The following is a 13,921-nucleotide window of genomic DNA, read 5'->3' on the forward strand; positions in this document are numbered from 1 at the left end:
GCCCTGTCATTAGGAGAGTGCTAACTAGAGCACAATAGGTGCTAATTAGAGCTATTGTTTAGTCACTAGCCTATAGCAGTCTGCCTCTCGGTAGGAGGAGTCTAGTTAGGTTTAAAACTCCAGCTTTTGTGGCTTCTGTTTATTCTTCTCTACAAGAGTCAAGACAGAAGTCAGACCACCAGAGCAAGAATTTTAGCTGAGAAAGATTCTGCGATTTGAAGCGAAACGTCCTCACGTCAATGAACCCAGTTCAGTCGAAGATTCAAGCTTCTCTACTATTCCTTATTAGAACCCTATCAACCCAAACAATAATTTGCATCATTTTTTATGTCATCCAGTGATGTCATAACTTAAAACCTTTGCTATATTCTGGATGCTCTCATCAAGCCCTTTAATTTGGTATATTGCACGACATGTTTTACTTTAGTCTGAAGTTTGACCTAATTTAGGTGACATTTGACCCGAAGCAAAACCCTGAATGTCAAGGTCAATTGCTTATCCCAGGTAATGGCTTATGGGCAAGACCTATCACTATGTTCATGTCAAATTTTGAGGCAAAATTTCAAAGATTGTGACCAGGAAAGTTGTTTCATTGAATTTAGTGTATGTCCTTCCTGTGACCTTGACCTTTGACCTTGATCCTTTTGTGTACGGAATGGTACCTTACTATGGCTGCTTATATGTGATGCAAGAGTCTGTGATGTAAACTGTGTGCTGCACAGCAAGTTAAAGGTGAAGAATGCAACGATTACAAACAAACAAAAACAGCTGAGGTAAAAAAACACATGACGTCTGTGTCTTCAACAGAATCAAACCACTGCTGACTTTACATTCTGTGTGTACTTTGGGTTCAGTTTATACAAATCATGTCAAGACGTGGGCGTGTCCTTGACCCTCTCCACCCGTGTCCTGGATCACATCCACAGAAACTCCCCACATGGACTAAAGGTGGTGTCTGTTGTTAGCTCACAGTGTCAGTGATCCTTCTCATCTGAGTCTCACTAAGGAACCGTTCACTGGACCCAAAGTCATACAGAACAAACCTGACTGGAACAACAAAGAAGACGGAGGTAAATCTGCAGACTTTGTGAGAAGTTAATGTTGTGTGCAGACGTTATGTTCAAATATCACCAAGGAAGCCGACGAGTTTGCACTTGAACACAGCCAACTTTATCACACGCTTAAACAACCCACTTATCTCCACGGCTCTTCAAACGCCGCACTTAGCGCCCCTTCAGGTACCCTCAGTCACTGCACCCTCAGAACTTTGTAGATGCTGAAGTGTCCTCCCCTGTAGACTTTAACTGCACTTCTCTCTTTTCTTTTTACAGCACTTACATGTGCAGTTTCTTTTAACATCTTACAACTTACACACATTATTATTTACATCTCGTCACACGTCCAGGTGTTGTGGAGGACACACAGTTCTTCTTAGATGCTCCGCACGTTGTGCACCCCCAGGACTGTCCACAGCTTGGTCCATTTCCACCAAAACCTGAGGAACTTGTCATCAGTTCACCTGTTGTGTCCTTTGACTCATTTCCTCCATCAGTCCTTTCAATGTCAAAATCAAAAACAAAATGATCATCATCATCAGTTCCAACATCAGAATCCACATTCTTTCTCTTTTCTTCCAATAACTGATTCACACGTCATTTGAAACAATTCCCATTTCCTGACACCAGCTACGTGACCAGTCCTAAAACCGGGGTCATTTCTCTCCTCCCTTTGTTTCGAACAGGACTCGTCCCGCAGAGAAACTCCTGACTTTACTGTTTCTGCACATCCTGATAGTCTGAGAGGAATTTGGTTTCAGCAAAGACACCCTGGTGCAGACGTGTCTTTTCAGAAAGAGTTCTGCTGGTGTCTTTCAGTAACCTCAGGGCGCTGCTGCAGCTCCTCCTCCTGCCGACCCTGTGCAGGATATGAACGTTCCAATGGTGGTTCAACAACCCCTCCCACCATCCCCTGAAGCATACATAAGCCCTCCTGAGCCGTACGGAGGTTGTGTGGAGACGTGCGCGGACTTTCTCATGCAGTGTTCGCTCGTCTTCGCACAATGTCCCGTCATGTACGCGTCAGATGCTAGTAAAATAGCTTATGTGATTACTCTGCTTCGGGGTAAGGCACGCGCCTGGGCTACGGCGCTCTGGGAACAGAACTCACGGTTGTTATCAGCATACACTGGGTTTGTGGGGGAGTTCAGAACAGTGTTTGATCACCCTAACAGAGGAGAGACCGCTTCAACAATGCTGCTGTCAATGCGACAGGGGCGCCGGTGCGCAGCCGAATATGCAGTCGACTTCAACATCGCGGCTGCGAGGTCCGGCTGGAATAACGTTGCGCTCCGCGCCGCCTTCATAAACGGACTGTCATTGGTCCTGAAGGAGCATCTGGTAGCTAAGGAGGAACCGCGGGATTTAGATGGGCTTATCGATCTCGTTATACGGTTAGACAATCGGTTGGAGAAACGCCGTCGGGAGCGAGGCGAAGGACGTGGCCGGATACGTGCCGTCCCTCTCCCTTCTGGGTTCGAAAAGGGGCCGCCCTCCCCACGCTCCACAGCCGCAGCGCTCCGTGGGGCAACAGCTCCCCCTGCTGGCGCTGTTAGGGAAACGCACAGGGCCAAAATGAGGAGGCTGGTCCGCGGGGAATGTTTTCTCTGCAGCTCAAAGGAGCACACACAGAAAAACTGCCCCAAACGGCCACAACAACAACCGCCCTCAGAGACTGGGCTAAGGGGGGGTCAAAACATTCACGTGGGACACACACAGATTGCCACACGACTCCCAGTTACAATCCTGAGCGGGGATTTAACCCTTCAAGCCCCAGCACTGGTGGAGACGGGGTCAGAAGGGAATTTGCTAGACAGCAGATGGGCAAGGGAGGTAGGGCTCCCTCTGGTGGCGCTTCCTTTGCCATTGCAGGTGCGGGCACTAGATGGCACCCTCCTCCCTTTAATCACACACAAGACACAACCAGTAACTCTGGTGGTGTCTGGAAACCATCGGGAGGAGATTGAGTTTTTTGTAACTCCTTCTACCTCCCGCGTGATTCTGGGCTTCCCATGGATGTTGAAGCACAATCCCCAGATTGATTGGCCGTCTGGGGTGGTGGTTCAGTGGAGTGAAACCTGCCATCGGGTGTGTTTAGGATCCTCGGTTCCTCCCGGTTTACAGGCTAAGGAGGAGGTCAAACGCCTGCCCAATCTGACGGCAGTGCCGGTTGAGTACCACGATCTTGCTGACGTCTTCAGCAAGGATCTGGCACTCACCCTTCCCCCGCACCATCCGTACGATTGTGCCATTGATTTGGTTCCAGGCGCTGAGTTCCCGTCCAGCAGGCTGTACAACCTCTCACGACCGGAGCGTGAATCAATGGAGACCTACATCCGGGACTCATTAGCTGCCGGGCTGATCCGGAACTCCACCTCCCCGATGGGGGCAGGTTTCTTTTTTGTGGGCAAGAAAGATGGTGGACTCCGTCCATGCATTGATTACAGGGGGCTGAATGAGATTACGGTTGGCAACCGATACCCGTTGCCATTGTTGGATTCCGTGTTCACCTCCCTGCATGGAGCCAAAATCTTTACTAAGTTGGATCTTAGAAATGCGTATCACCTGGTTCGGATCCGGAAGGGAGACGAATGGAAGACGGCATTTAACACCCCGTTAGGTCACTTTGAGTACCTGGTCATGCCGTTCGGCCTCACCAACGCCCCCGCGACGTTCCAAGCCTTGGTTAACGACGTCTTGCGGGACTTCCTGCACCGATTCGTCTTCGTATATCTGGACGATATTCTCATCTTTTCTCCGGATCCTGAGACCCATGTCCAGCATGTACGTCAGGTCCTGCAGCGGTTGTTAGAGAACCGACTGTTTGTGAAGGGCGAGAAGTGCGAGTTTCACCACACGTCTTTGTCCTTCCTGGGGTTTATCATCTCCTCTAACTCCGTCACCCCTGATCCGGCCAAGGTTGCGGCGGGGAGAGATTGGCCCAAACCAACAAGCCTTAGGAAGCTGCAACAGTTCCTCGGCTTCGCTAATTTCTATAGGAGGTTCATTAAGGGCTACAGTCAGGTAGTTAGCCCCCTGACAGCCTGACCTCTCCAAAAGTCCCCTTCACCTGGTCGGATCGGTGCGAAGCCGCGTTCAAGGAGTTGAAACGACGGTTCTCTACTGCGCCAGTTTTGGTGCAGCCCGACCCTAGCCGCCAGTTCGTGGTTGAAGTGGACGCCTCTGACTCAGGGATAGGAGCCGTGCTATCCCAGAGCGGAGAGACTGATAAGGTTCTTCACCCGTGTGCCTACTTTTCACGCAGGTTGACCCCGGCTGAACGGAACTATGACGTCGGCAATCGAGAACTCCTTGCGGTGAAAGAGGCTCTTGAGGAGTGGAGACACCTGTTGGAGGGAGCGTCTGTGCCATTCACGGTTTTCACTGACCATCGGAACCTGGAGTATATCAGGACCGCCAAGCGGCTGAACCCCAGGCAAGCCCGCTGGTCACTGTTCTTCGGGCGTTTTGACTTCCGGATCACCTATCGCCCCGGGACCAAGAACCAGAGGTCGGATGCCTTGTCCCGGGTACACGAAGAGGAGGTCAAAACTGCACTGTCGGATCCACCGGAGCCCATCCTGCCTGAGTCCACTATCGTGGCCACCCTCACCTGGGACGTGGAGAAGATCGTCCGGGAGGCCCTGGCACGGAGCCCAGACCCAGGAACAGGTCCGAAGAACCGGTTGTACGTCCCACCAGAGGCCAGAGCTGCAGTCTTGGACTTCTGTCACGGTTCCAAGCTCTCCTGTCATCCAGGGGTGCGAAGGACCGTGGCAGTTGTCCGGCAGCGCTTCTGGTGGGCGTCTATGGAGGCCGACGTCCAGGAGTACATCCAGGCCTGCACCACCTGTGCCAGGGGCAAGGCAGACCATAAAAGGTCCCAAGGACTTCTCCAGCCGTTACCTGTGCCTCATCGCCCCTGGTCCCACATCGGCCTGGATTTCGTCACGGGCCTCCCGCCATCCCAGGGCAACACCACCATCTTCACGATAGTGGACCGATTCTCCAATGCGGCCCACTTCGTGGCCCTCCCAAAGCTCCCAACAGCCCAGGAGACAGCAGACCTCCTGGTCCACCACGTCGTCCGTCTGCATGGGATACCCACCGACATCGTCTCAGATCGTGGTCCCCAGTTCTCCTCACACGTCTGGAGGAGCTTCTGCCGGGAACTGGGGGCTACTGTGAGCCTCTCGTCCGGGTATCATCCGCAGACCAATGGACAGGCAGAACGGGCCAATCAGGAATTGGAGCAAGCTCTACGCTGTGTGACGTCCGCACACCCGACGGCCTGGAGTAAACATCTGGCCTGGATCGAGTATGCGCATAACAGCCAGGTGTCCTCTGCCACCGGCCTCTCCCCATTTGAGGTGTGTTTGGGGTATCAGCCCCCGTTGTTTCCCGTGGTGGAGGGAGAGGTCGGTGTGCCCTCGGTCCAGGCCCACCTGTGGAAGTGCCGTCGGGTGTGGCGCTCCGCCCGTTCTGCCTTGTTGAAGGCCCGGACGAGGGCGAAGACCCATGCAGACCGCCGGCGATCCCCGGCCCCTGCTTACCAGCCCAGGCAGGAGGTGTGGCTTTCCACGAAGGACATCCCCCTCCAGGTGGACTCCCCGAAACTTCAGGACAGATATATCGGACCATTCAAGATCCTCAAAGTCCTCAGTCCTGCCGCAGTGAAGCTCCAACTCCCGGCTTCACTGCGGATCCATCCGGTTTTTCACGTGTCACGAATCAAACCTCACCACACCTCACCCCTCTGTGCTCCCGGACCGGCACCGCCTCCTGCTCGGATCATCGACGGGGAGCCGGCTTGGACGGTGCGCCGGCTCCTGGACGTCCGTCGGATGGGCCGGGGGTTCCAGTACTTGGTGGACTGGGAGGGGTATGGACCCGAAGAACGCTCCTGGGTGAAGAGGAGCTTCATCCTGGATCCGGCCCTCCTGGCCAACTTCTACCACCGTCACCCGAACAAGCCTGGTCGGGCGCCAGGAGGCGCCCGTTGAGGGGGGGGGTCCTGTTGTGTGTGGGCCGCCAGAAGAGGAGGTACTGCTGGCCCACCACCAGTGGGCGCCCTGCCTGAAGTGCGGGCTATAGGCACGAGAGGGCGCTGCCGCCACAGACACAGCCGGGGGTGACAGCTGTCACTCATTATCTCTTGACAGCTGTCACCCATCTACTCAACATCATCTCACTCCATAAAGACCAGACGTCATCTCCACCTCGTTGCCGAGATATCGTACTTCATTGGAGGTAATATACTCAGCCGTTTGTGTTTTACACATCAATCTGTATATTGTGAGTCTTTGCAGGAGTACCTGTTGTCCTCTGTCTGTGGGAGCTGATTGAGTGCTGGACGGCACTCTTTTCCCCTGAGGAATCACTGCGGTACTCTGCTACATATTGAGTGAGAGGTGGAGGTGGCATTCCCACCGTTGTTGTTACTGGGTGTACACACACCCACACTTGACTGTCTTTGTTCTCGCCAGCAGTACCAGATCCGACAGTCGGGGACGGTGATCACCTGGGAATTCGGAACTTGGCGGCTCCAGTATTCACCAGGTTCGGTGGCGGCGGAAATCGTGTGGTTCCGGCTCTTCTCAGGACAGACGTCTTCTATCCTCGAGCCTGCCCACACGTCACCTTTGTGGATTGACTGTAATCATATTCTGTGATTGTCTGTATGTTCGTTGTGCTCCTTCACAACATTAAATTGTTAATTTTTGGCTCATCTATTGACCGTTCATTTGCGCCCCCTGTTGTGGGTCCGTGTCACTACACTTTCACAACATCTGTTTTCAGTTACCACCTCTTTAGGTAAGCCATCAGCAGAAAACAAGTTCCTCGAGACTTCCATTGTTTTGCACGTGTTGTATTCTGCATATTTTTTATTTCAGGCCATCTGGCGTACACATCCGTCACCACAAGAAACATTTGCTTTTTGGACTCTGCAAAATCAAGGTGAATTCTTTCCCACAGACCTGATGCCCACCTCCATGTGTGTACTGGTGCTGTAGCAGGACCACGACGCTGATGTTTGCAGTTTGATGTTCACTTCAGCTTCAATATCCTGATATAATAAAGACCACCACAGTAAAGTTCTTGCCAAGGACTTCAAATTCACCCTGCCCCAGTGTAGCTCTGAAAGGAACCCGTTTCTCAGACTCTCTGGACTGACGACTCTGAATCTCCAAAGTAAACAATTGTCTTCCACAGTCAGATCAAATTTTCGTCTCACATACGGCTGAAAAGTCAGACACATAGATATTCATAGATCCTTGTCATTTGATTGGTGCATCACGTGCAGTGTTGCCACAGCTACTGTGAAAAGTTACTTTACACAGTTACTTCATGAGCAGCTTCATAGTTACTTTATTATTATTAGCTTTATTATTTATGAGTAGTTACATATATGAATGTAACTAATAATGTAACTAGTAACCTAACTTGGTTACTCTTAAGAATGAAATTTAAAAAATAACCAAGTTAGATTACTAGTTACTTTATTAGTTACATTCAGCAGCAGTACAGTGGTCTCTCGTTTATTGCGGGAGTTACGTTCTAAAAATAACCCACAATAGGCGAAATCCGCAAAGTAGACAGCGTTATTTTTTACAATTATTGTAAATAATTGTAAAAAAAAATAAAAATGATGTTTTAAGGCTGTAAACCCCTCACTACACACTTTATACACTTTTCTCAAACAGGCATTAACATTTTCTCACTTTTCTGTCGTGTGTAAACACTCAGAGTTCAAACCTTAGTAGAAAAATAAGACCAGTATTATAGAATGAAACCAAAGATCAAAACCTATTTTCAGGCCCAAACATTTGTTTCAGAAATAAAAATAGAACGTTTTCCTAGAACTAATGAATTGAATTTTAACCATCAACCTATGAGGTTGGACACATAAGAAGTTATTAACAGTGACTCACCAGTATTTCACAGTTCCTCTGACCGCGCCTCTTCGTCCTGGTGCTCGGTGCAGGTGTCTTTTTCCGAGTGAAGAACATAGTTATGGGTAGTTGTTGGTGCTCTTTTTTCTTCCGGGTGAGACGATTCTTATAGACAGACATGTCAACCTTTGACTATGTTTGAGAATTGTAATGAACGAAACATCAAAGGGTCCCATTCTTGCACCGCTCGCTGAAGTTCATTGGCCATTCTCACCATGGTTGCCAAGTGATCAAGTGTTAGTCCATCGTCCTCGTCTTTATCAACACCTGTGTCCTCCCTCATCCTCTCTGCCAGCTCTTCATCAGTCAGCAGTTGTGAGTGGGCATCAATCAGGGCATTAATGTCATCAGGAGTTTATATATATATATATATATATATATATATATATATATATATATATTTATTGAGAGCCATAGCAGGAGAGAGAATATCAGAATTTACAGCGTTCCAGAATCACTCAAACAAGACTCTCCTTCAATGTGTGTTTTTGTTGAAACACTACTACACAAGGGCTTAGAACTGGACAGCATGAACGTTAACATCGAACAAGCCCATCGTTCTCTGGGTCCCCCACGTCCAACAGAGGCTCCAGCACGCTCTATCATGGTCAGGTTACCTAGAGCTTCAAAACAAAGAGCAGATACTCCACAAAGCATGGCAAAAAAAGAGGATTTAGTTGGAAGGGTAAACACATAACCCTGGACAAGATTATCCTCCTCTCATTCTTAAGAAACAAAGAGAAAAAACTTTGAAAGAAAATCAAATACCATTTCAAAACCTACACCAATGCAGCCGAGGACATGTTCAGAAGAGGAAACACTGTCAAGATCTTCAAAGCACCCAAAACAGTCTGGGAGCAACTTCAGCAACTAACCTGGACCAGAGTGACCAGAGGAGGACGAGGCAGCTATGCAGTGAACCCGGGACAAGATCCAGGCTACAAGGATCCAGGTTGTGGTTCTCCGTGCTTTCAGGAGAACCGCAGCCCCTCCCTCAGGACATTAAGGTCTCACTCCACTTTGACAGAGTTAAGAATCTTATTTTGTCTTATTTTAATTGTGACATAATATTATTAATACTTCTTTGAGTGCAGACATTTAAGAAAATGATGGTCCTGGGGAGTTACTTTCCACAGCAAAACCCCAGCCAATAAGGGCCCCCTTCACTGAACATAGGTGGAAGTTGCCTTTAGAGGCTCAGCAGGGTCTGGTTAAAAGACCCCAGCCTGAGGAGCTCACATTCTTTAAGTTCCCTTGTTGCTGTTTTTTTTACTTTTATAGATACTTTTGTTTTCTGTTCAGTGTTCATCATCATGGGGAGCGAGGTACCAAACCAACAAAAAGTACAATATAATATGCAGCAAACAAATAAAATTTGTAACAATTAACATCAACGGCTTGCATAATCCAGTCAAAAGAAGTCCTTTCTATACTCAAAAGACATGAAGCACAAATTGCTGTGATGCAGGAAATGCACCTTTCAGACGAAGAACACCCAAAACTGAACAAAATGGGCTTTAAACACACATTTTACTCTCCTCAGAGTTCAGGAAAGCGTAGAGGAGCAGCAATCCTGATCACTGGGGCACTAAACTACGAACATCTGTGTGACTATAGAGACAAGGAAGGCAGATATATAATGATATTAGGTAGAACTGAAGGTACTCTTACAACCTTACTAAATGTGACTGGTCTTTTTACAAACATATATTAGAAATAATCAATCAATCAATCAATTTTATTTATATAGCGCCAAATCACAACAAACAGTTGCCCCAAGGCGCTTTATATTGTAAGGCAAGGCCATACAATAATTATGTAAAACCCCAACGGTCAAAACAACCCCCTGTGAGCAAGCACTTGGCGACAGTGGGAAGGAAAAACTCCCTTTTAACAGGAAGAAACCTCCAGCAGAACCAGGCTCAGGGAGGGGCAGTCTTCTGCTGGGACTGGTTGGGGCTGAGGGAGAGAACCAGGAAAAAGACATGCTGTGGAGGGGAGCAGAGATCGATCACTAATGATTAAATGCAGAGTGGTGCATACAGAGCAAAAAGAGAAAGAAACAGTGCATCATGGGAACCCCCCAGCAGTCTAAGTCTATAGCAGCATAACTAAGGGATGGTTCAGGGTCACCTGATGCAGCCCTAACTATAAGCTTTAGCAAAAAGGAAAGTTTTAAGCCTAATCTTAAAAGTAGAGAGGGTGTCTGTCTCCCTGATCTGAATTGGGAGCTGGTTCCACAGGAGAGGAGCCTGAAAGCTGAAGGCTCTGCCTCCCATTCTACTCTTACAAACCCTAGGAACTACAAGTAAGCCTGCAGTCTGAGAGCGAAGCGCTCTATTGGGGTGATATGGTACTATGAGGTCCCTAAGATAAGATGGGACCTGATTATTCAAAACCTTATAAGTAAGAAGAAGAATTTTAAATTCTATTCTAGAATTAACAGGAAGCCAATGAAGAGAGGCCAATATGGGTGAGATATGCTCTCTCCTTCTAGTCCCCGTCAGTACTCTAGCTGCAGCATTTTGAATTAACTGAAGGCTTTTTAGGGAACTTTTAGGACAACCTGATAATAATGAATTACAATAGTCCAGCCTAGAGGAAATAAATGCATGAATTAGTTTTTCAGCATCACTCTGAGACAAGACCTTTCTGATTTTAGAGATATTGCGTAAATGCAAAAAAGCAGTCCTACATATTTGTTTAATATGCGCTTTGAATGACATATCCTGATCAAAAATGACTCCAAGATTTCTCACAGTATTACTAGAGGTCAGGGTAATGCCATCCAGAGTAAGGATCTGGTTAGACACCATGTTTCTAAGATTTGTGGGGCCAAGTACAATAACTTCAGTTTTATCTGAGTTTAAAAGCAGGAAATTAGAGGTCATCCATGTCTTTATGTCTGTAAGACAATCCTGCAGTTTAGCTAATTGGTGTGTGTCCTCTGGCTTCATGGATAGATAAAGCTGGGTATCATCTGCGTAACAATGAAAATTTAAGCAATACCGTCTAATAATACTGCCTAAGGGAAGCATGTATAAAGTGAATAAAATTGGTCCTAGCACAGAACCTTGTGGAACTCCATAATTAACCTTAGTCTGTGAAGAAGATTCCCCATTTACATGAACAAATTGTAATCTATTAGATAAATATGATTCAAACCACCGCAGCGCAGTGCCTTTAATACCTATGGCATGCTCTAATCTCTGTAATAAAATTTTATGGTCAACAGTATCAAAAGCAGCACTGAGGTCTAACAGAACAAGCACAGAGATGAGTCCACTGTCTGAGGCCATAAGAAGATCATTTGTAACCTTCACTAATGCTGTTTCTGTACTATGATGAATTCTGAAACCTGACTGAAACTCTTCAAATAGACCATTCCTCTGCAGATGATCAGTTAGCTGTTTTACAACTACCCTTTCAAAAATTTTTGAGAGAAAAGGAAGGTTGGAGATTGGCCTATAATTAGCTAAGATAGCTGGGTCAAGTGATGGCTTTTTAAGTAACGGTTTAATTACTGCCACCTTAAAAGCCTGTGGTACATAGCCAACTAATAAAGATAGATTGATCATATTTAAGATCGAAGCATTAAATAATGGTAGGGCTTCCTTGAGCAGCCTGGTAGGAATGGGGTCTAATAAACATGTTGATGGTTTGGATGAAGTAACTAATGAAAATAACTCAGACAGAACAATCTGAGAGAAAGAGTCTAACCAAATACCGGCATCACTGAAAGCAGCCAAAGATAACAATACGTCTTTGGGATGGTTATGAGTAATTTTTTGTCTAATAGTTAAAATTTTATTAGCAAAGAAAGTCATGAAGTCATTACTAGTTAAAGTTAATGGAATACTCAGCTCAATAGAGCTCTGACTCTTTGTCAGCCTGGCTACAGTGCTGAAAAGAAACCTGGGGTTGTTCTTATTTTTTTCAATTAGTGATGAGTAGTAAGATGTCCTAGCTTTACGGAGGGCTTTTCTATAGAGCAACAGACTCTTTTTCCAGGCTAAGTGAAGATCTTCTAAATTAGTGAGACGCCATTTCCTCTCCAACGTACGGGTTATCTGCTTTAAGCTGCGAGTTTGTGAGTTATACCACGGAGTCAGGCACTTCTGATTTAAAGCTCTCTTTTTCAGAGGAGCTACAGCATCCAAAGTTGTCTTCAATGAGGATGTAAAACTATTGACGAGATACTCTATCTCACTTACAGAGTTTAGGTAGCTACTCTGCACTGTGTTGGTATATGGCATTAGAGAACATAAAGAAGGAATCATATCCTTAAACCTAGTTACAGCGCTTTCTGAAAGACTTCTAGTGTAATGAAACTTATTCCCCACTGCTGGGTAGTCCATCAGAGTAAATGTAAATGTTATTAAGAAATGATCAGACAGAAGGGAGTTTTCAGGGAATACTGTTAAGTCTTCAATTTCCATACCATAAGTCAGAACAAGATCTAAGATATGATTAAAGTGGTGGGTGGACTCATTTACTTTTTGAGCAAAGCCAATAGAGTCTAATAATAGATTAAATGCAGTGTTGAGGCTGTCATTCTCAGCATCTGTGTGGATGTTAAAATCGCCCACTGTAATTATCTTATCTGAGCTAAGCACTAAGTCAGACAAAAGGTCTGAAAATTCACAGAGAAACTCACAGTAACGACCAGGTGGACGATAGATAATAACAAATAAAACTGGTTTTTGGGACTTCCAATTTGGATGGACAAGACTAAGAGTCAAGCTTTCAAATGAATTAAAGCTCTGTCTGGGTTTTTGATTAATTAATAAGCTGGAATGGAAGATTGCTGCTAATCCTCCTCCTCGGCCCGTGCTACGAGCATTCTGACAGTTAGTGTGACTCGGGGGTGTTGACTCATTTAAACTAACATATTCATCCTGCTGTAACCAGGTTTCTGTAAGGCAGAATAAATCAATATGTTGATCAATTATTATATCATTTACCAACAGGGACTTAGAAGAGAGAGACCTGATGTTTAATAGACCACATTTAACTGTTTTAGTCTGTGGTGCAGTTGAAGGTGCTATATTATTTTTTCTTTTTGAATTTTTATGCTTAAATAGATTTTTGCTGGTTATTGGTAGTCTGGGAGCAGGCACCATCTCTATGGGGATGGGGTAATGAGGGGATGGCAGGGGGAGAGAAGCTGCAGAGAGGTGTGTAAGACTACAACTCTGCTTCCTGGTCCCAACCCTGGATAGTCACGGTTTGGAGGATTTAAGAAAACTGGCCAGATTTCTAGAAATGAGAGCCGCTCCATCCAAAGTGGGATGGATGCCGTCTCTCCTAACAAGACCAGGTTTTCCCCAGAAGCTTTGCCAATTTTTGTTCAGGATACAAAATTGTGAAATCAGCTCTGTACAATTTCTGACCATAATCCTGTTTTTGTGGAAGTCTCTCTTGCAAAGAATAGAAGATCCACTCTCTGGAAATTAAACACAAACATTTTAAACTATCCAAAAATCAAAAAAAGCTTGAGAGTAGCAATCGGTGAGTATTTTGAACACAATGATAACGATGAGGTCAGCCCAGGAATACTTTGGGATGCATCTAAGGCAGTAATTAGGAGGAAAATAATAATTATTTCTTCCCATCAAAAAAGCCAATCTTCACAAAATAGCCAGCTTAGAAAAGAAATGATTGAAACTTCAACAGGAACATTCTAAGAATATGAAAGATGAGCTCAAATCTTAAATGAAACAACTGAAGAAAGAAATAGATGACTTAAATACAATGGATGTACAAAAACAGCAAATTTTTACAAAACAACAGTATTATGAAGCAGGTGGGAGATCTCTAAAACTTTGTCTTATAAACTCAGGAAACAACAGGCGGAAAGAACCATTCATAAAATCAAGAACCCTCTGAATAATAAAACAGAAAATTGTTGGG

At 46.1% G+C, this 13,921-nt stretch overlaps 1 protein-coding gene across 1 annotated transcript in view; it reads left to right on the top strand.

Moving 5' to 3' along the window:
- The first annotated feature begins 8,809 nt into the window (after window positions 1–8,809).
- The window catches only part of LOC117513190 (metaxin-1-like), a 50,068-nt gene continuing 44,956 nt past the window's right edge, over window positions 8,810–13,921 (top strand). The window contains exon 1 of the mRNA XM_034173487.1: window positions 8,810–9,015. Coding sequence (XP_034029378.1) covers window positions 8,810–9,015 — 206 coding nt within the window. The remainder of the gene's footprint in view (window positions 9,016–13,921) is intronic.

Source organism: Thalassophryne amazonica, chromosome 7 (genome assembly GCF_902500255.1).
Source record: "Thalassophryne amazonica chromosome 7, fThaAma1.1, whole genome shotgun sequence".
Lineage (NCBI taxonomy): Eukaryota > Metazoa > Chordata > Actinopteri > Batrachoidiformes > Batrachoididae > Thalassophryne > Thalassophryne amazonica.